The 22,562-nt window shown below is 44.6% G+C and overlaps 1 protein-coding gene across 3 annotated transcripts in view; it reads right to left on the reverse strand.

The window, feature by feature from the left end:
- Positions 1–22,562, reverse strand: part of TRAF6 (TNF receptor associated factor 6) — a 32,523-nt gene that overhangs the window by 3,817 nt on the left and 6,144 nt on the right. For all 3 annotated transcript variants that reach the window (XM_075837046.1, XM_075837045.1, XM_075837047.1), the window contains exons 2-6: positions 11,168–11,501; positions 6,017–6,167; positions 4,461–4,619; positions 3,930–4,001; positions 272–349 (exon numbers count right to left, since the gene is read on the reverse strand). In XM_075837046.1, coding sequence (XP_075693161.1) covers positions 272–349; positions 3,930–4,001; positions 4,461–4,619; positions 6,017–6,167; positions 11,168–11,469 — 762 coding nt within the window. In that variant the 5' untranslated portion in view covers positions 11,470–11,501. The remainder of the gene's footprint in view (positions 1–271; positions 350–3,929; positions 4,002–4,460; positions 4,620–6,016; positions 6,168–11,167; positions 11,502–22,562) is intronic.

Consider the following 22,562-nt stretch of genomic DNA (forward strand, 5'->3'; position numbering starts at 1 on the left):
TACTGCCCCCTATATACAAGAATATAACTACTATAATACTGCTTCTATATACAAGAATATAACTACTATAATACTGCCCCCATATACAAGAATATAACTACTATAATACTGCTCCTATATACAAGAATATACTACTATAATACTGCCCCCTATATACAAGAATATAGATGTGAATACGTGGGAGGATTTTACACTTTAGTTCCGCTTCACATAATTTCATACTGACGGTTTTCATGGTAACATTGTTTAGGCAATAACACAAATAATTCACCTTTTCTTTGCATCCAAAGTGACTGTAAGTGCATGGAATTGGAGCCTTGTAGCAGTCCATGTCATAGTGATCGGCCATCTGAGAGAAAAGCAAAACAGTTACAGTCCATGTAGTTAGGAGAACATGATTAGCACTGTATACAATGATGAGCTGTATGATCCTTCTTGGAGAATCCGCTATAGAGAGCTGGACTGGTAAGGGGGGGGAAGAGTATATCAGATTTCAAAAACATCCACCACATGAGGTTGAATATTTTATGCACAAAAAAAAAAAAAAAACAGTGAATGCTGAAGATTTTCAAATCCTCAACCTGTTCATTCGGCTCTGGATGGTCACTGCGGATTTTATCCTTTTCATTATATAAGGCCCTGTGCACACAGAGTTTTTTGCAGGCGGAAAAATCTGCCTCAAAATTCCTGAAGGAATTTTGAGGCAGATTTTGACCTGGCGGCAGAACACATGCCACATTTTACGGCCCAGGGCAAAAGACGACGCGAAAAAACGCTTTCTCTGCCTCCAATTGATGTCAATAGGCGGTCAGAGACTGAAACGCGCGACTAAAGGGCACGACGATTCTTTTTCCCCACGAGCGTTTTTTTCTGCTCGCGGGAAAAAAAAAAAACAAAAAAAAAAAAAAACACGCCTCCGCCCCCCCGATTGAAATCCATAAGAAGCTTTTTCAGACGTTTTTGGCACGGTTTCCGCGTCAAAAACCGTGCCAAAAAAACTCTGTGTGAACATACCCTAAGGGCTGAAATCCTCCGCAAAATCTGCACATAACACGCTACCCTTAGGAGGAGTTCCCACATAGTAAATACTGTGGATTTTTCGCAACAGATTTAGTTGTGGAATATCCGCAGCATAATCCAGTAGCAGCAGAGTGGAGGAGTTTTAAAGAAATCTCATCCACACGCTGCGTAAATTAGATTTCCGCGATCGCGCTAATGGGTTGCGGGTTTTCCCTATTGAATTCAATGGGACGGTAAAACACACAACAAATATTTGTTTTTTTGCGGCGGAAAAGCAGCGATTCTGGTGCAAAAAAATACAACTCAGAAAAAAAAAAACTTTTTGTCCACGCTGGTCTCCTAGGATGACCCATGTGATCGCTACAGCCAATTACAGGCTGCAGTGATCACATGGGTCATCCCAGGAGGCCGGGCTGCAGGACGTCAGAGGGTAAATGTGTGTGTTTTTTTTTTTTTTTTTTTTAACATGCCGTTTTCCGCAGCAGACATTCCGGACGAAAAACTGCACCACAATTTGGTGCGGTTTTTCAGCCGGAATTCCCTGCGGTACCCGGGGCGGATACCCTGTGTACTTTTACCCTGTGTGAACGTAGCCGTAGGCTTCATGCACATGACCTGTAGTGGTGTGCTCGGGCCGTGACTTGCGGCTCGGACGGCCGCGGAGTTCACCCGCAAATCCGGGCCCATTGAAATGAATTTGCGGCTGCCAAAACACGTTTGTGTGCACGGGGCCTTACTATTACAGCGTCAGCTGATAGTCTTGAATTTTTCTATATACTTTCTGTATCAATTCCTCACATTTGTCAAAATCTCTGCTTGCAGTCATTCAATATGAGCCTTTGTTTACTTTCAGTGTATAAAACTTGACTTAATCATGAGACTTTTAGTCGGCAACCTCTGGAGGAACAGATTAATCCCATTTATCTCAAAGTGTACCATGTAATGCTTCAAAGGGTGGTCTAGTTTACAAAACCCATTTTCATACACCCTATGAGGGAATCCTGAGTTAAAGAGGCTCTGTCACCAGATTTTGCAACCCCTATCTGCTATTGCAGCAGATAGGCGCTGCAATGTAGATTACAGTAACGTTTTTATTTTTAAAAAACTAGCATTTTTGGCCAAGTTATGACCATTTTCGTATTTATGCAAATGCGGCTTTCTAAAGTACAAGTGGGCGTGTTTAAAGTAAAAGTACAACTGGGTGTGTATTGTGTGCGTACATCGGGGCGTGTTTACTACTTTTACTAGCTGGGCGTTCTGATGAGAAGTATCATCCACTTCTCTTGAGAACGCCCAGCTTCTGCCAGATCACGCTGTGTCGTCACTCACAGGTCCTGCATCGTGTCAGACGAGCGAGGACACATCGGCACCAGAGGCTACAGATGATTCTGCAGCATCGGCGTTTGCAGGTAAGTCGATGTAGCTACTTACCTGCAAATGCTGATGCTGCTGCAGAATCAACTGTAGCCTCTGGTGCCGACACGATGCAGGACCTGTGAGTGACGTCACAGATCTGCACTGCCAGAAGCTGGGCGTTCTTAAGAGAAGTGGATGATACTTCTCATCAGAGCGCCCAGCTAGTAATAGTAGTAAACACGCCCCGATGTACGCACATAATACACGCCCACTTGGACTTTTGCAAGCCTCATTTGCAGAACTACAAAAATGGTCATAACTTGGCCAAAAATTCTCGTTTTTTAAAAATAAAAACGTTACTGTAATCTACATTGCAGCGCCGATCTGCTGCAATAGCAGATAGGGGTTGCAAAATCTGGTGACAGAGCCTCTTTAATACGGGAGGGTCCTCATCTCTTGATCAGACTAGAGAGCGGTATAAAGAGCGTCTCTCTCTCTCTCTGGAGGACCGGTCCTGTCCTACATTACACCAACACATTGATATGAATGCACACTGTGTAATGCTTCATTTCCCCTGTGGTGGCGCTGCAGGGATATTTAACACTTTGCTGCCAGGATTCCCCACAGATGCTGATCGCTGGGGGACACTGATCAGCTTATGGTCATAGAACCAGGTTTGCTTGTCCGACCCTCGCCGATCAGCAAAAAAAAAAAAAAAAAAAAAAAGAAGCTGTCTGAGCTCCAGTACCAGGATAAGCGTCCATCATGGATCAAACACTGAAGACCTATCTTAGGCCTCATGTACACGGCCGTACCCGTAATCACGGCCTGCGATTGCGGGCACGGCTGGCCTCGGGCCGCATTTTTGTGCCGTTCTCCCATACAAAGTATGGGGGAACAACCCATAAAAAACTAAAAGTAGGACATGCACCATAATTCACAGCACAAACACCCTTCTGTAGCGATACGGAAAGGTGTCCGCGGTCAATAGAACCGGGTGGGTCTGTAATTGCGGAGATTTTTTGCGGTCGCGTGCATGGGGCCTCACGGATATTACATCAATGTTTTGGTCCTGGAAAACCTCTTTAACGTCTCCTTCAGCGGATCACAGGACCTCCCACGAGGAGTTCATCAGCGGGGCCTTAAATTGGGTAACACCCTTCAGGGCAAAGATGATGGCACCAAATTTATGTTCTTCGGCTTTTACTATACACCAATTTTTTATGGCTTTCAAAGCTAGAAAAATATCTTTGTTTGCCTTAATAAATCTATTATATCTACAGCACATGTCTAACCCAATACAAGAGTCACAGCGATGTAACTAGTCAGGGCATGACCAAAGGGGAACTTCTATGTGAAGGGAATTGCATAAATAGCAATTCCTTATGATCATGTTACCCCTGTGTCTGCTGACAGAGTCTGAAATCTATTCAGGAATTGCTGGTCATGCAGTTTCCCCAGTACAAGGTCACCAAGGCAGAACCTACGCTTTAAGTTCACTAGTCCGTTTAGTGCCTTCCCCCCCCAAAAAAATGGTTATAGGAGTCCGTTACCTGTTTACGGGCGAGATCGGTCTGGCAGTATTCACAGGTCACGTAGGCCAAGGGGCATGTCTGCTCATGTCTCTGTAGTATAAATGGTTGAAAGTTAGATAAAGGTACAACTTAAAAAAGGAAACTCCGGGCAAAACTGATACAATCTTATGTCTAGTGCAGGTCCTCAGGGGTGGAGCTTTGAACACCATCTGTGTGTCATGCTCCGCCCCCTCCAAACCTGCACTGAATATAAAATCGTATCAGTTTTGCCTGAAGTGTTCCACTTTTATATAAAGCTTAAAGGGGTATTCCTATCTTAAGCATTTAGTACATATCCACAGGATTTACCATGAATGCCTGATAGGAGTGTCCCACCTCTGGAGAATGCTGGTCCCATGACCCCTGTTCACCGACTTTCCATAACTCTCAGACTTTAATTGAGTGGGCCGTGCAGGTTAATTGCGGTGGTCGTAAATCTGTGAACGGATCTACCGTTCTCCCAATAGGGTACCCAAGTTAGACCTGCACCCCGATAATCTGCAGACTTACCTTCCTCTCCTCATAGGGCATTTCCACCACGCAGTTTTCACACGATACCAGACGTCTCGGGCACTCGTCCTCCAGGTGTTTCTGTAGCTGTTTTCTCGGAAAGGGATGCTGGCACAGTCCACACTCCACACTGGCAAACTCACAGAGAGCCAAGTGGTGCTGCAGAGAAGGAAACCGTACAGGTCTGAGTACTTAGCCGGCTAGAACCAGATCGGGAAAGGTTTACACATGAAATCGCAGTAGTATTAACAGGGTCATTTACCATTTCTCTAAATAAACTGGGGGATTTTAGGGCTAAAAACGTACAAAAGGAAATCTAAAGCTAGACAGCGTTAAATGATATATTTGTGTCTCCCTGCAGCCACCACTAGGGGGAGCTTACTGCATACAGTTTTATTATTGCATTCAAGGAATAAACCGTATTCAATCAGATCTTACGCTCCCTCTAGTGGTGGCTGCAGGAAGCATTATATTTTCTTTTAACTAGATCTATGCAGGGAATTTTGGAACTCTATCAGAAAAATGCAGTTTCTGTTCTCCGGTTATCCATAATGGGAAAGGAGTTAAAGGGGGTCCTCTGAGCGCGGTCGGGCTTCTCCATTCACTAGCACTGCCCTATTAAGGAGGTCTGTCTGGTGACGGATAGATGGGACAAGTAGATATGTAGATATTAGGCCTCATGCCCACTTCAGTTATTTTCTTCAGTGTGCTATCCGCTTTTTTTTTTAACACACTTCCGTTGTTTTAATGGTTCCGTGTGTCCGTTCCGTCAAAAGTAGAACATGTGTCCTACTTTTGTCTTTTGTTCAGTGTCCGTCTTGCCCATTGAAGCCTATGCAACGGCAGAGCGTGCCAAAGTTCATGTGACAAGTTCAAGTCAATTTTAAAATACCTTCCGTTTTTTTTAACGGACCGTTTAAAATGGAGGACAAAAACGGAAGCACAACGTCCGTTTAAGGCCCCATGCACACGACCGTATTTTTCCCTCCCATAAATACTGGCCGTAAATATGGGTCCATTGTCATCCGTATTCCACCCTTATTTACGGACCCGTAACAAAAGGGGGGCTGGAAATGATGTCACAATCATGTCCAAACCCCTTAAAAGGGTCACATTAACGCTCAGACACCACTTTCTCTGCTTCTCTTTATTCAAAAATGTAAATCCCCTGACGTCGCCTAGAAAACGCTCCCGTAATTACAGGTGCAGACACGTAGCCACCCGTAAATTACAGGAGCCCCAGACTCCTATGGGCCTGCCCGTGCCGTAATTACGGGCTGAAATAGGACATGTTCTATGTTTTTCAACGGCCCGGGCATCTTCCCGTACGCAAACGGGAAGGTACCCGTGGCCAATAGAAGTCTATGGGCCTGTAATTACGGTCGTGTGCATGGGGCCTTAAACAGAACGGATGCGGAGTGACAACGGAAACCACACGGATCATTTTTCAACGGACGTGAATACGGTGAAGGATGTGTGTGTGTGTGTGTGTGTGTGTGTGCGCATGAGGCCTTAGAGGAGCTCTGTGTTAGGAATATAATATATGGTCCGCTTACCTCAAGTTTCCTCAGCTCCATCTTGGTCACACAGTCCTCGCTGGGACAATTCACAGTAAGGGAAAGAATTTCCCTTTTGGCAAAATTATCCGAGAACAGCTGATTCTCCAGGAGGAGGTCGTTATCCACCGGACACTTCGGCCCTGCATCCCTGAAGACAAAGCAAATGGATATAAACGATACAATAGTAAGAACAGAAAACATGACAAACCCCCCCCCGGAGACCACCAGCGGTCATGCGCGGACTCTCCACTCAACTAGTACCCGACGAGTGAAAAAGAATGGTCGGCCCACCTCAGCCTGCGGGAGGCCACCCTTCCCCCGAGCGCCTCATCAGTGGGGACTCTTGTGATGAAAAGGCTTTTTCAAACTGGAGGAACCCATGTCATGTGTTATTTCGACAACAGAAAAATCTTTGTGTGTCTCAAAGACCCCGTCCATTAGATGTAATAGGGAGCAGGCAGGGGAGCAGGGTCCAGAGTTAAAGAGGAGAACCGCTCACAAAGCCCGGCTCTCATTCTGGCTCATTCATTTTACTGTCTGCCTGTAATACTACACTTTTCCTGCAGAGGTCGCCGCAGGGGAAATGTATGGCCAGACGCAGAGTACAGCTGGCTTCATTTTAGCATACCAAGAGGGCGTCTAATATGCGGGTAGATATTTCACCTACGGTGGCTTAAGCTTTGCCGGTCGCCCCGGGGTGTGCACCGATCTTCCTTTTTCTACAAGTAACAGAATGTGTTGGGTAAATTTTTTTTTCTTCAATGTAAAAATTGTGAACGCCTCATAACGGAGCCCGAATGCCGACCGCGTATAGCCAGCGACACAAACGTCTGGTTTCACACGCAGCGTTTTTCAGAAAAACGCCACTTTATTTTATGGAATGTTTTTTTGGCCACAATCGCTGCTGCCAGATGTAACATTAAAGTCTATGTAAGATCTACAACGCTCTACAAACATTGCTTTTGTATTTGTGGTGTTTTTTTGGGGGGGGGGGGGGTCAGTGGAGTTTTTGTTTAAACGCAGCACGCTCTGGGTATGGCATTTTTTTAAGTGTTTTTTTTTGTGCGGCCAGATTTTACATTAAGGTCTATAGAGCAATATAAAAAAAACGCTACATATTATGCATTTTGTGGTGTTTTGGTTGCCTTATTTTGCCTTTTAGTGACATTTTTATTCTCGGATATACTAAAGTAAGTTCACATGTAGCGTAAATACACATATTTCATTGCGAAAAAATCTGCAGTATTATACAGTAGCAGCAGAGCGGATGAGATATGAACAAATCCCTTCCACACACTGCGTGTAAAAAAAAAAAAAAAAACAAAAAAAAAAAAAAAAAAACACAAAAAACGTTCATAAATTGACCCGTTGTTAGTTTTTTTTAAAATCCGCAGCATGTCCATTTATGCTTCCGAAACACCGCCCTTCTGTTGCGGGTTTTCCCCATTAAATTCAATGGGGAAGTAAAACCCACAACAAATAGCAAACGTTGCAATTTTTGCGGCGGAAAAGCTACAATTCCGCCACAAAAATCGCAAAAAAAAAAAAGTTATACTCACCCACATCTCTCTGCTCCTGCGTCCAAGCCCGGGCTCCTGAGAGGACGTTTCATCCCATGTGATTGCTGCAGTCAATCACAGGCTGCAGCGGTCACATGGGATGAAACGCCATTCCAGGAGGCCGGGCTGCAGGACGTCAGAGGGACAGGTAAGTAGAAGCTTTTTGTTTTTTTTACTTTAACCGGCTGTTTTCCGCAGCGGTTTCTCGGCCGAAATTCCCTGCGGTCCCAGGGTGGATACGCTGTGTACTTTTACGCAGTGAAATCCGCTCTGTGTGAACATAGCCTTATAATAGCAGAGCTCTGATCACACTTCGCATCCGGTTGTAGAATCTTCACATGATTGGATGTAAACAGGACGTGTGAGGAGAGCAGACAAGGAGGATGTGACCGCGTGACGATGAGTTATGGGGCAGTGGGAGGACAATCGCTCATGGAATTAGGTGAAGGCGATGACATGTGGGATGCAGTTTATTCACCGGCTTCCTCCAGTCCATCGGGGGTTAATAGTAGACCAGTTACGGCCCATTTCCTATTCACTTCCTCTGAACTCCTGCTGATTCTAATGAAAACCGCACCCACGGAGGAAGGCGGTGCGGAGAGCGAGCAGGGGGCAAGCGGCACCTCCAACACAACGCGGCTGCTCTCACTGGGCGCTGTGGTTTTGTGCTCTCCTGAATGTAAATCTGCCATATAGATTCTAACGAGCCTGAGCCTACCCGGTGTATCCAGAATAGTAGAGCGGGGTGGAACCAGCTCTGCTGCGCACATTCACTGAGCGCTAACGGTTATACAGTATACACCAGGAACGGGCAAATTACTGTAAACTAAACGTGTGTGCTGCTTGTCCGCAGACCATGTGCACTTTATTTTATTTTTTTTAAATATATTACATTTATGTTTTAGGTGATTAGAAACTTTGGTTTTTTTTAATTGACTTATTGTTAGCAGTTCTTCCGATACGGCTTGTGTGTATCCCCAATACATAGATGTATCGTCCCTCATCAGCCAGTGAAGGGAACGGACGGACCACCATGATCATCATCATCATCATCATCGTGAACTGACGGATCCGGATGAAAAAGTCTTGAGAATTCTAAAAGTGCTCTTTAAACCCTAATGGACAGGACCGCGTGTGGCGCCCAAGTCCCGTCCGTGATCCCTGGAAAGATAGAACAGGTCCTAACTTTCCATGGATCGGAGAGTCGGGTCCATTTTCACGGACCCGATTCAGCCACTAAAGTGAATGGGTCCATGAAAACTATCGGGTGCTACTCTCTGATGCCCTGAAAAACAGCCCAAGTGGCCCTCGTTCGTGTGCAGGAGGGCTTAATAACCGGGCCGGAAAAGGCCTTAATGAGCAGCAAAATGTCTCCATTTTTGCCTCTCTGCCTTACAGCAGTCATAACTTTTTTTATTTTTTAATTGACGTGGCTGTATGAGGTCTTGTTTTATGCAAGAGAATTATTGTGTAAGTTATAGATTTTTTTTTTTGGTGTGAAAATAGGAAATAGTGATTTTCGGCATTGTTTTTTTAATGTATTTTTTTATCCTATTCACGTTTTACGCTAAATAACCGGTTAATTTAACTCTTCAGGTTATTCCGGTTGTGTAGATACCTCACATGTGAAGGCTTTTCATTTTTAGGTAATGTATGGGCAATAACAAAAATATTTTATGCAAAATGACTTTTTATTCATTTTTGGAATTTTTTATTTCGTTTTATCCCATAAAGCGATAACTTTATTTACACCTTTATTTTTATTTTTTTACTTACAATGTATTAGCATAGTCCTGTATACCAATACATTACACTGTGTCACTATCACAAAATGTGCCCTAGCAGCAGGTTTACCAGACAGACCGCCCCGGGGTCCTTACTAGTTCTCCGGTGACAAAGGACTAAACAGCTGGGGGGGGGGGGGGTCAGATTTTTTTCCGACCCCAGCTGTGTTCAGGAGGCTGCTTTAAGTTCAGGAGCTGTAAGTTACAGCTCCTGCTTAGAGGATGAGCGCTCAGAAGCCTTTTCTACCGCCACACCAAAAGAAGTCGCTGTAGACCCGCACCGCCTCCAGTCAAAAGACGGGGTGGTGGTCAGGAAGGAGTTGTTAATGTATCCCATAATAGACTACGGGTGATGCTACTGCTAGGTATTCATCACAGCCCCTGTTCAAAGGGGTTATGTGGGGACCAGAAATGATTAGCAGTGTACTCTCTCCAGCATGTGAGTACACTCGCTAATATACATCCCGATCCCCCGTTGCGTGGATTATGAAATTTTCATAAATTTTTATAGCGCTGCCGGGGTGTGTGCGTGCGTGCGTGCGTCTAGTTGCACCGTTTTCTTTGATGACGATACGGCTCTGTGTCATGGGACCGACCGAGTACAGAGGTGTTGGTCACGTGACGAAGAGTCGGATCATCAAAGAAAACTGTACAACAAGCCATCCGACCCCCCCGGCAGCGCTATAAAAAAAAAAAAATCTATGAAAATCTCAGAATCGGCGCGACAGGGGACCGGAATGTCTATTAGTGGGCGTACTCACATACTACAGGGACTACACGGCTAATAATTTTTGGTCCTTGCATAACCCCTTTAACGTCTACGTCAAAAGCTTTTCCTGGCGTAGACACCAAAACGGAGACCAGAAAAGCAGCGTGAAAGGGGCCTAACAACCTGTATAACTAAGAATAAATCATCATGCAAAAAAAGTGTGAATTCGAGGCTTCGTTCAGATCCGTGTCAGGGTTGCGTTCTGGCGTTGCGTCGGAGCTTTCCGTCAGAACGGAAACCTGACTGAAACCATAGGATTCCGTTTGCAATGGGTGATGGGTTCGGTGCAAATGATTTCTGTTTGTCACCGTCGTTTAAGGGTTCCGTCCTTATGACAGAATGAATAGCGCAGTTGACTACGGTATTGACTGCGTCAAAACGACGGAACCCTTACACAACTGAGACAAACGAAAACCATTTGCACCGAATCAGTCACCATTGAAATCAATGGTGATGTAAATAGAAACCTATGGTTTCCGTTTGTTTCAGTCAGGGTTCCGTTCTAAAGGAAAACTCCGATGGAACGCCAGAACGGAACCCTGACGCAGATGTGAACAAAGGCTTAGGCCTCATGCACACGGCTGTAATTACGGCCCCATTCAGTTCTATTGACAGTGGACATCTTTCCGAATTGCTACGGATAGGTGCCCGTGTCGTAGAACTGTGCCGGGAATTATGGAGCATGTCAGTTTTTTCGTGTTTTACGGGCCGTGCTCCCATACTTTGTATGGGAGCACGGCCCAAAAATGTGGCCGTCGTGCCCGCAATCGCGTGCCGTGTAAATGAGGCCTAAGACTGTGTATATAATACGGAAGACATTCTGCTACATTTTTGTTTTTCCTCTGCATCGATGTCTGAGAAACTTCTGGTCAGAATGAAAATATAAAGCTGTAGTGAAGGTGATGTCACTGGTGTCACGAACCACAAACTTGGAAAATGATCCTAAGCCTCGCTGCTTGTGGAAACGGACGTACCAGCGGCGCCGACAAGATACGGTCAAGATGGTGGCGATGACAGGACGAGAAGCAGAACTCACCGTATGGACTTTATGATGCAAGCTCTACAGAAGCGGTGCCCGCACGGTGTCTGCAGGGGCTCCCTCAGTGCCATGAGGCAGATGGGACACTCGTACTTGTTCTCTAGTGGGGGGTCAAACTCGACATCATATCCTTGCATCTCCTCCATAAGCAGGCTGGTGGGGGTCCCGCCCGGAGTCTCCACGGAGGGACTGGTAACATCCTCCTTGGCGTTTAATGCGCAAGCACCGGCCATCGCTCCGCAACAAGCGTCATCTGAATCCCATGCCTCGAAGCCGGCTCCGGAGTTCACCAGACTCATAGTAACGAGGCTTCAAGGGGTCTCTGGACCATCTAGTTGGGAAACAAACAGATGTGAGTGATGGCGGCATGGTGTGTGGCCCCTGGAGCCAATATCTATGTTGAACTTTGCTTTCGCGTTAAATTGAGACCCTGAGTAGTCCGATCCTGCAGGGTCAGCAAAAGGTCAGACTGTAGGGTCTGACTAGGGATGCACGATGCATCGAAACTTCGATACTGTTTCGATACTCTGCATCCCCAAACGGTTCGATACTGCTATTTCCTGTATTTCGATACTTAGCTGCGCAGCTGCACAGCTCAGTATAGTAACACATGAATGTATGAGAGCGGGGCTGCGGCTGTGTAATACAGCCATTGCCCCGCTCCTGACAAGTGCGCGCCGTCAGGATGATGCGATGCAGCCAGCGCTGCACTAATGAGTGGCGGCACTGAAGACAGAACATGGCGGGCGCACTGCAAAACACCCCCCTGTTCTGTCTTCAGTGCCTGAGCCGCCGCTCATTAGTGCAGCGCCGGCCGCATCACCTCATGCTGACCGCGCGCGCACTTCCTGTCAGGAGCGGGGCAAGGACTGTCTTACACATCCGCAGCCCCGCTCTGTAACGGCGGAGATTAGAGAAACCTCTCATCTCCACCGCTATTCTCCTGAATGCTGCGATCAAAGCTGACTGCATCATTCAGGGGAAAATGAGAAGGGGGGATGCCCATGGATCGCGTCACAGGGAATTCCTGTGACACGATCGAGGGACATACCATATATGGCCAGACAGCCCAGGGTCTATTGACGGACCCCAGGGCTGTCCTAACAACTGCCTAAGTACTATCAGTATATAGGTATATGCCAGTACATTAAAGTTTAAAAATAAAGTGAAAACAAAGTAATGTTAAATTAAAAAATACACATAGACCTTTTTTACAATAAACATTAAAATAAGTCTCAATACATAAAATATTCAGTATTGGCGCGGCCGTAATAACCTGCACAACAATTTTTTTGCATCATTTATGATGTGTGCGCTGTAAAAAAATAAAATAAAAACTGCTTTCTATCACTTATTGTGGGGCACGAGGTGCGATGAATTTAACCTCCACGTGCCTCACATTAATAGTAATTAACCCCATCATGTACCTCACACATTAACTCATGACTGAGAAACATGATGGGATTACTATTAATGTGAGGCACATTCAAAATTCATCACACGTCGCGCCTCACATCAGAAAACGAAAGAACTTTTTTTTTTATTACTGTTGGCAAAGTATCGAATTGGTATCGAAATCGCAATACTAAACAAAGTATCGGTATCGAAGTCCAAATTCTGGTATCGTGACATCCCTAGGTCTGACTACACAGGGTTTTGTTTGTAGTCTGCTGCAACGGAGAGGCATCAGTCTGCATAGGAGCTGTAGGCACAAAACTATAGGACGTTTTAAATCAAGGCGCATTACATAGTAGCTTCATTTTTTATTTTAGATGAACTGAAGCAATAAAAAATTCATTGCAAAAGGTGAAGAGATTCTGCACATATTTCCACTTTACGTGGTGTCAGTTGGTGGCCTGTGTGTAACCTACATGATGTTTTTTTTAAAGAGATGGTCCAGGATTAGAAAGAGTATCTGCTTATTTTTTACCCACAGCGCCACCACTGTCTATGGACTCTGTCTGGTATTGCAGCTCAGCGAGATTCAAGGGAATGAGGATGAGCTGCAATACCAGACACAACCCATGGACAGACGTGGCGCTCTTTCTGGAAAAACAAGCAGATCCCTTTATCAAATCCTGGACAACCCCTTTAAGCTTGTGCTCATATAAACGTCACTTTCATTGTGGATTTCAAGAAGATATCTCAGGAACCGTGCGGCTTTATATACACACTTTTCGCTTTTTGGCGACATTTTTTGTCCATGGTCGTTAAATCAAATGAAAAAACCGCCGGCAAAAAAATGCTCAAAGCAAACGCCGCAGTTTTTTTTTGCCTCCTATTGGGAGGTCAGAGGAGGAAGACGCTCGAAGAGAGAGAATGCTACATATTTTTTCCCATGAGTGGCCACGAGCCGCCTGGGAAGATGGGGGCAATTTGTTTCGGACACGGTTTTCGCATCAGAGTCCGCGCCAAAAAAAACTGTGTGAACTGACCCTAACGGCCTTAGATTGGAGTTGCCTCCGATCCTGGAGGTTTAACCCCTTAGCTGCCAAGGTCAATAGTGACCACAGCATCTAAGTGGTTTATAAAAGGAGAGTCTCTCTGGGTCACTTATTGGTGGCCTGCGAAAGTGAACGCGGACCGCGGATGGGTTACCGTGTTATCCAGGGGCCTAATAAGGGCCCCCAGGCCTTCCCTGGCTGTATGCCGTCCCAGAGATCAGTCAATAAGTTATATGTACCCTAAAATGAAAAATACAACTAATCGGCAAAAAACAAGCCCCCATACTGCTGGCGAGGGAAAAATTAGGGCTCTTTAAAAAAAAGGGACGATGAAAAAATTTCTGGGTCATTAAAAGGATAAACTTTTTCTCAATAAGCACAAAGTCCAGAATCAGCGAATGCTCAGAGATAACGGATAAGTCACTGACGGTATCAAACACCCGAGGGGACGCCACGTAGAAAAGGAAACCAGCGCAGCAAACCCACGCGGCGATGGCGACTTCCCTCATACCTGGTGGGAATGTTCCAAAACCCTAAAGGCATGTTCACACAGGGCGGATACACTGCGTTAAAGTACACAGCTTACCCGACCTGTTGCCCGCAGCGAATTCTAGCCGAAAAACCTCACATTTTGTGGTGCAGTTTTTCACCCGGAATGTCCGCTGGAGAAATCCTGCAATGGAAAAAAAAAAATTACCATGGCGACGCGTCACTCCGACGTGCTGCAGCACTAGTATGGCGTTTCATCCCATGTGACCACTGCAGCATTTAATTGAAACGTCATCCCAGGAGGCCGGACGATGAAGCACAGAATTCTGGGTAAGTATAAAAGATTTTTCTCCGGGTTGCAAGTTTCGCAGCTTTCCGCTGCAAAAGTCGCAACATCTGCCATTTGTTGCGGGTTTTACCTCCCCATTGAACTTAATGGGAAAAACCTGCAACAACGGAGAAGATAACACTGTATAGGGGAAGCACCCAAGATGGGGTCACCCCCTTAGGTCAGATTCAGACGAACGTGGGAAAACTCGGATGTGAAAAACGGACGTTTTTCATGTACGAGTTGCATCGGTGCGCGTCCCGTTTTCACGGATCCCCCATAGACTTAAGTCTATGGAGAGATCTGTGAAAACTGAACAAAATGGGACATGTTCTATTCTTCAACGGACTCTTCACACGGCCTGTTGAAACAACGGCCGTTACACGGACATACCACCGCCGTCTGAATTCGGCCTTAGGCTGAGTTTATACGTCGCGGGTTTGTGGCAGATTTTTCTGGCGGATTCTACCCTTTGCAATGCAATAGCGTGAAATCTGCATCAAATCCGTAACAAAATCCTGTGACGTGTGAACTCCGTATTTGTTCGCATAAAAAGCGCATATTCCACAACGCAAAATCCAAAGCGGAATCTCAGAAATCCACAGCAATTCATCGCACCTCGTGCCTCACCATAAGTGATAGAAAGCAGATTTAATTTTTTATAGCGTACGCATCGTAAATGACGCAAAAAAAAAATGTTGAGCAGGTTATTACGGCCGCGCCAATACCAAATGTGTGTATTTTATGTACGGAGACTTATTGTAAAAAAAGATGTACGTGTTTTTTTTTTTAATTGAACATTACTTTATATGTTTTTACTTTATTTTTAAACTTTAGGCACCGTGCACGCGACCGTAAAAACGCCCGTAATTACGGGCCCATAGACTTCTATTGGCCACGGGAACCTTCTCGTTTGCGTACGGGAAGGTGCCCGGGCCGTTGAAAAATATAGAACATGTCCTATTTCAGGCCGTAATTACGGCACGGGCCGGCCCATAGAAGTCTATGGGGCTCCCGTAATTACAGGAGCGTTGCTAAGCGACGTCAGGGGATTTACATTTTTGAATAAAGAGAAGCAGAGAAAATGGCGTCTGCGCGATCATGTGACAGCCGCCTTTTTTTACCGGTCCGTAAATACGGGTTAAAAACATGTGACAACGGGAAAAAAAAGGGGGCTGGAAATTATGTCACATGATCCCGTATTGCATGGGGCCTAAATGGCATATATCTATATACGGATAGTACACAGGCAGTTGTTAGGACATACCTCAGTATGCCCTAACAGGAAATCTGGTCAGACAGACCTGGGGTCCTTCAATGGACCCTGCGCTGTCTGCCCATATATGGTATTGCGGCATTGTTTCTGTCCGCAATTCCGGCCAGAAAATACGCAGCAATTCCGCTACGTGTGGACGAGCGCTATAACTGCTCAGAAACGGCAGCATAAATGGAGACGCTGCAGATTATAAAGTTGCACCGAAGCTGAACTCCCGCATTTGAGGATTTTTGCCGCAGCGTGTGTGTGTGTGGGGGGGAGGGGTGAGATTTGTTAACCCCTTCGCGCTCAGGTCAGTAATAGTACGTCCTGCTAAGTAGAACGTTCGCGCTCAGGTCAGTACTATTACTGACCTGAGTAAACACGGCGCCATTTAATCCCGGCGCGTGTCTGAGCTGTGATACCTGCTGTTTCCGACAGCAGGCTATCACAGCTTAGTGTGCAGGGACCGATCGCGGTGGTCCCCGCCGATTAACCCCTTAGAAGCTGCGTTCAATAGCGATCGCGGCTTCTTAGGGGTTAAGCTGCCATCGCCGGCCTGCTACACGATAGCGGGCCGTGATGGCTACTATGGCAACTAGAATCCTAACAATGGACTCTGGCTACGCCATCGACGGAAGCCTAGTGGGTCCCGACAAAATCAGGACCCACTATGCTTGCTGTCAGCGAACAGCTGACAGCTCTAATACACTGCACTACGCATGTAGTGCAGTGTATTAGAATAGCGATCAGAGCCTCCTGCCCTCATGTCCCCTAGTGGGACAAAGTAAAAAAAGTGTAAAAAAGTAAAAAAAAGTTGTGTAAAAATAAGAAAATAAAAGATTTAAAAGTAATAAAAGTAAAAGTCCCCCTTTTTCCCTTATCAGTTCTTTATGATTAATAAAAATATATAAACAAATAAACTATACATAATTGGTATCGCCGCGTCCGTAACGTCCTGAACTACAAAACTATGTCGTTATTTATCCTGCGCGGTGAACGCCGTAAGAGAAAATAATAATAAACCGTACCACAATCACAATTGTTTGGTCACTTCACCTCCCAAAAAATGGAATAAAAAGAGATCAAAAAGTCGCATGCACCTAAAAATGGTACTGATCGAAACTACAGTTCGTTACGCAAAAAATAAGTCCTCGCACGACTTTCCTGATGGAAAAATAAAACAGTTATGACTCTTAGAATAAGGAAACACAAAAAAGAAATTATATTTTACAAAAAGTATTTTATTGTGCAAACGCCATAAGACATAAAATAAAACTATAAACATCTGGTATCACCGTAATCGTATCGCCGCACAGAATAAAGTGAATATGACATTTATAGCGCACAGTGAACGCTGTAAAAAAAATTTAATAAAAAACAATAGTAAAATTGCTGTTTTTTTAGTCACCACGCCACCTAAAATTAGAATAAAAACTGATCAAAAAGTCGCATGCACCCCAAGAAAACTGCAATGGATTCCTCAAGGTCTCTAGTTTCCAAAAAGGGGTCACTTTTGGGGGGTTTCCACTGTTTTAGCACCACAAGACCTCTTCAAACCGGACATGGTGCCTAATAAATTAAATTAATTAAATGTCACCTCTACTTTGCTCTAAATTCCTGTGAAACACCTAAAGGGTTAATAAACTTTTTAAATGCTGTTGTGAATACTTTGAGGGGTCTAGTTTCTGAAATGGGGTGTTTGATAGGGGTGTCTAATATATGGGCCCCTCAAAGCAACTTCAGAACTGAGCTGGAAACTAAAAAATAAAATAAAAATGAGGCAATACTTCGCTTCTTACATTATACTCATAATGAGCCGTGCCCACCCCGAGATGACCCCAGTTTTGACCGTTTGTATAAACGGAGACCCCTATTAGACCGTTTCAGTGCCCGGTTTTCCCAAGCATACACCCCCGAGAAGTGTATTTCTATAGATGAATCCCTGGTACATTTGAAAGGGAGGCTTCAATTCCGCGAGTACCTGCCGGGTAAGAGGGCAAGGTATGGCGTGAAGATGTATAAGCTGCGAGAGTGCATCAGGGTATACCTACAAATTTAGGATATATGAAGGGAAGGACACCAGTTCTCAGCCCCCAGAATGCCCCCCCTTACTGGGAGTTAATACAAAAATTGTGTGGGATTTGTTGCACCCACTGCTGGACCAGGGTTACCACCTCTACCTGGATAATTTTTATACCAGCATCCCACTCTTCAACTGCCTCGCTCCCAGAAGTCCTGCGGCATGCGGCACTGCTAGAAGAAATCTGAGAGGCCTCCCTACGACTCTGCAGGGCAAACACTCAGAAGGGGTGAGAGCAGGGCACAATCTAGCAGCAACATATTGTGTGTCAAGTACAAGACCAGGGAGATGCCACACCAGTACCCATGTACCTGTACGAGGTACCAGTACAGGGACCCCCAAACTAGACTGCATCCTGGACTACAATAGGTACATGGGAGGGGTGGACTTGTCAGATCAAGTCCTGAAGCCTTACAGTACTTCTGGAAGTGAGGCCACAGGCATCGTACCAGGGCAACACTTTTTAGGAGAAGTTCCCCAAACTGGCAAGGGAAAAAGTCAAAAGAGGTGCAGAGTCTGCTATAAGAGGGGGATAAGGAAGGACACAATATATCAATGCGACGCGTGTCCCGAAAAACCAGAGCTCTGTATGAAAGAGTGTTTTCAAATTTATCATCCATCCCTTTATTTTTAATTTACCCCAGTTTTACTCGCTCTGATCCACTTTGCACAGCTTACCCCTCCTCATCTTTCCCCTCTGAGCCCTTCTGCGTGCCCAGGCAGCTGATAACAGCCACATGTAGGGTATTGCCGTACCCGGGAGAGCCAACATTACAGTTTATGGGGTGTAGATCTCTGGTGGCGCATGCTGGGCACGATATATCGGACACTGAATTGGCATATATATAGAAAATTGCAAATTTCACTCTACACCAACTGCTGCACATTATCTTTTACACAATACCTGTGGGGTCAAAATGCTCACTACACCTCTAGATGAATTCCTTAAGGGGTGTCGTTTTTAAAACGGGGTCACTTCTCGGGGGTTTCAACTGTACTGGTACCTCAGGGGCTTCTGCACACACGACTTAGCACCAGAAAATTCCCAGTAGGCCACATGGTGGTCCTTTCCTTCTGAGCCCTCCCATGGGCCCAAACGGCAGTTTATGGCCACAAATAGGGTATTGCGGCACTCAGGACAAATTGGGCAACAAAATGCGGTATTTTATTCCTTGTGAAAATAAGAAATTTTGAGCCAAAACTACCTCTTATTGGAAAAAATTACATTTTTTTTAATTCACAGCCCAATTCAAATAAATTCTGTGAAAAAACTGTGGGGTCTAAATGGTCACAACACCCATAAATAAATTCCTTGAGGGGTTTTGTTTCCAAAATGGGGTCACTTTTGGTGGGTTTCCATTGCTTTGATACCTCTGAGGCTCTGCAAATGCGACACGGCACCCGAAAACCAATCCAGCAAAATCTGGACTCCAAAGAACACATAGCGCTCCTTTCCTTCTGAGGCCTCCCATGGGCCCAAATGGCAGTTTATCACCACAAATGGGGTATTGCCGCACTCAGGACAAATTGGGCAACAAAATGGGGCATTTTGTTCCCTGTGAAAATAAGAAATTCTGATCAAAAATGACATCTTATTGGAAAAATTGTCATTCTTTTAATTTCACAGCCCAATTCAAATACGCGCTGTGAAAAAACTACGGGGTCAAAATGGTAACAATAACCATAAATTAATTCCTTGAGGGGTGCAGTTTCCAAAATGGGGTCAGTTTTGGGGGATTCCTACTGTTTTGGCACCTCAACACCTCTCCAAACCTGGCATGCTGCCTAAAATATATGCTAATAAAAAAGCACCACCAAAATGCACTAGGTGCTTCTTTGCTTCTGGGGCTTGTGTTTTATTCCACGAGCGCAGTAGGGCCACATGTGGGACATTTCTAAAAACTGAAGAATCTGGACAATACATATTTAGTAGTGTTTCTCTGGTAAAACCTTCTTTGTTACAGAAAAAAAATAGAATAAAATTGAAATTCAGAAATAAAAATGAAATTTGCAAATTTCACCTCCACTTTGCTTTAATTCCTGTGAAATGCCTGAAGGGTTAAAAAACTTTCTAAATGCTGTTTTGAATACTTTGAGGGGTCTAGTTTTTAAAATGGGGTGCTTTATGGGGGTTTCTAATACATAGGCCCCTCAAAGCCACTTCAGAACTGAACAGGTACATTAAAAAAAAGGCTTTTGAAATTTTCTTAAAAATATGAAATGTTAAATACTTTTGTGTCAAAAAAGACAAAAGTATAATAGGTATGATACCTTTATTGGCTAATCATAAAAGTTCTATCTGCGGCTTTCAGAGCGCAGAGGCTCCTTCTTCAGGCAGTTTACAAATGAATGACTTAGAAAAAAGCACAACATTTAGATGTTACACAAAGACAATTAGTACATGAGGTGATACATCATTAAGATAAGCCGGGGCAATAAAACTGAGGTTATAGGGATGATGACTTAGGAGTTAAGGCATCTGGAGTCAGTCTGATGGGGGACGTGACGTGTGTCCATGTAGTGGCTCATAAATCCTGGTGTTAGATTGAGGCCTTGTGTCAATGACTGGAATTTTATCATCATCTTGAATTCCCAAATTTTTCTTTCTCTGTTGTTTTTAAAATGACCCTTCAGAATGAGTACCTTTAAATCTGCCAAACTGTGGTCTGGTCCAGAGAAGTGTTTTCCCCGGGTGTATCCACCTCCTGTTTTATTGTATGTCTGTGAAGATTCATCCTGGTTTGTAGTTTTTGTATTGTTTCTCCAATGTAGATTCCTTTATTGATGCACCTTGTACACAGGATCATGTACACTACATTGGAGGATGTACAGGAGAACGTGCCAGTGATTTTATAGTCCTGCTGCGTGTTTGGTATCTGGATGGTGTTTGATGGTGTTTGCGGCTGAAAGAATTCTTTTCTGACAAAACAGATATGACATCACAAGCCGGGATGGGAAAAGAAACATCAAGAAAGAAGAAGACGACAAACTGGACCCCACAACCTGGATACAATCAAACTCTGGATTACTACATAGACTGCTTCAGAAAAAAAGTTAAATCTGAGATCTTGGACCAACAACACAAAGTAACACACAATCTCAGCATGGAGGAAAGGAATGCAACAAAATCACTAAAATCCAACAGAGACATCATCATCAAACCAGCTGATAAAGGAGGCGCTGTAGTGATTCTGAATACATCCGATTATATCCAGGAGGCACATAGACAACTCTCAGACAGAAAATACTACACCCTGCTTAATGAAGACCCCACCAAACAATACACAGTAGAACTTGTCCGTATCATCAATAATTTCAACGCTGTATCAGACAGTTTAATGGACCTTATACCGGACAATCCCAGAATGGGAACATTCTACATGTTACCTAAAATACATAAAGAAGGCAATCCAGGGAGACCAATCATTTCAGGTGTTGGGACTTTAACTGAGAATATTTCTGCCTGGGTGGAAAATCTTCTAAAGCCCTTGGTGAGGTGCACACCCAGTTATGTCCAGGACACCACAGACGTCCTCTGCAAACTCTCAGCTCTAGGTCCACTACCAGAGGGAACAATATTGGCAACTATGGATGTGGAATCTTTATATTCTAACATCCCCCATGAGGATGGCATAGCCGCATGCCAACACTTTCTTCAAAAGAACAATCTAGCGACAGAGCCAGCCCTACAACTCATCAGGTTCGTACTCCATCACAATTATTTTTTATTTGACAAAGACATATATCTGCAATGTATGGGAAGCGCTATGGGTAGCAAAATGTCACCACAATATGCTAACCTGTTCATGGCCAAACTAGAGGAAGAGTTTTTATCAACCTGCGCAACTAAACCTCTAGCATATCTCCGGTACATTGATGACCTGCTGATAATCTGGACAGGCTCTGAACATGAACTGCTTTCTTTCCATAAAAACTTCAACAAGTTCCATCCTACCATCAAACTCACTCTCAACTACTCTACATCTCAAATACATTTTCTGGACATGACCATATACATGAGACAATACCGTACAAACAACAATCTACCATAAACCTACAGGCCGTCCAGCATATCTGAGATGGAACAGCTTCCATCCGAGACACATAAAGAAATCCATCATCTACAGCCAGGCTCTGCGATACATACGGATCTGTTCAGACTGTGAAGACACAAAACACCTGCTATCACTGAGGAATACATTCTTACAACAGGGATACCATCCAAGGATTATAGATGATCAGATCTACAGAGCAACAAGAATTCCAAGGAGCAATCTTCTGGAGTACAAAAAGAAGGAAGACAACAGCAGGGTTCCCCTAGTGGTCATATACAACCCCCAAATGAACATCTTGAGGAAAATTGCTGCTGATCTCCAACCTATATTTAACAAAGACAATAAACTGAAGGAAATATTCCCAGATTTACCACTCCTTGCCTACAAACAGCCACCAAACCTAAGGAATCTCCTGGTCAGAAGTGCCCTCTCATCACCATCAGAGACTGGCACTTTTCCTTGCAACAGTAGAAAATGCAAGACCTGTACCAACATCTGGTCATCAAACACCATCCAGATACCAAACACGCAGCAGGACTATAAAATCACTGGCACGTTCTCCTGTACATCCTCCAATGTAGTGTACATGATCCTGTGTACAAGGTGCATCAATAAAGGAATCTACATTGGAGAAACAATACAAAAACTACAAACCAGGATGAATCTTCACAGACATACAATAAAACAGGAGGTGGATACACCCGGGGAAAACACTTCTCTGGACCAGATCACAGTTTG

Source organism: Rhinoderma darwinii, chromosome 9 (genome assembly GCF_050947455.1).
Source record: "Rhinoderma darwinii isolate aRhiDar2 chromosome 9, aRhiDar2.hap1, whole genome shotgun sequence".
Lineage (NCBI taxonomy): Eukaryota > Metazoa > Chordata > Amphibia > Anura > Rhinodermatidae > Rhinoderma > Rhinoderma darwinii.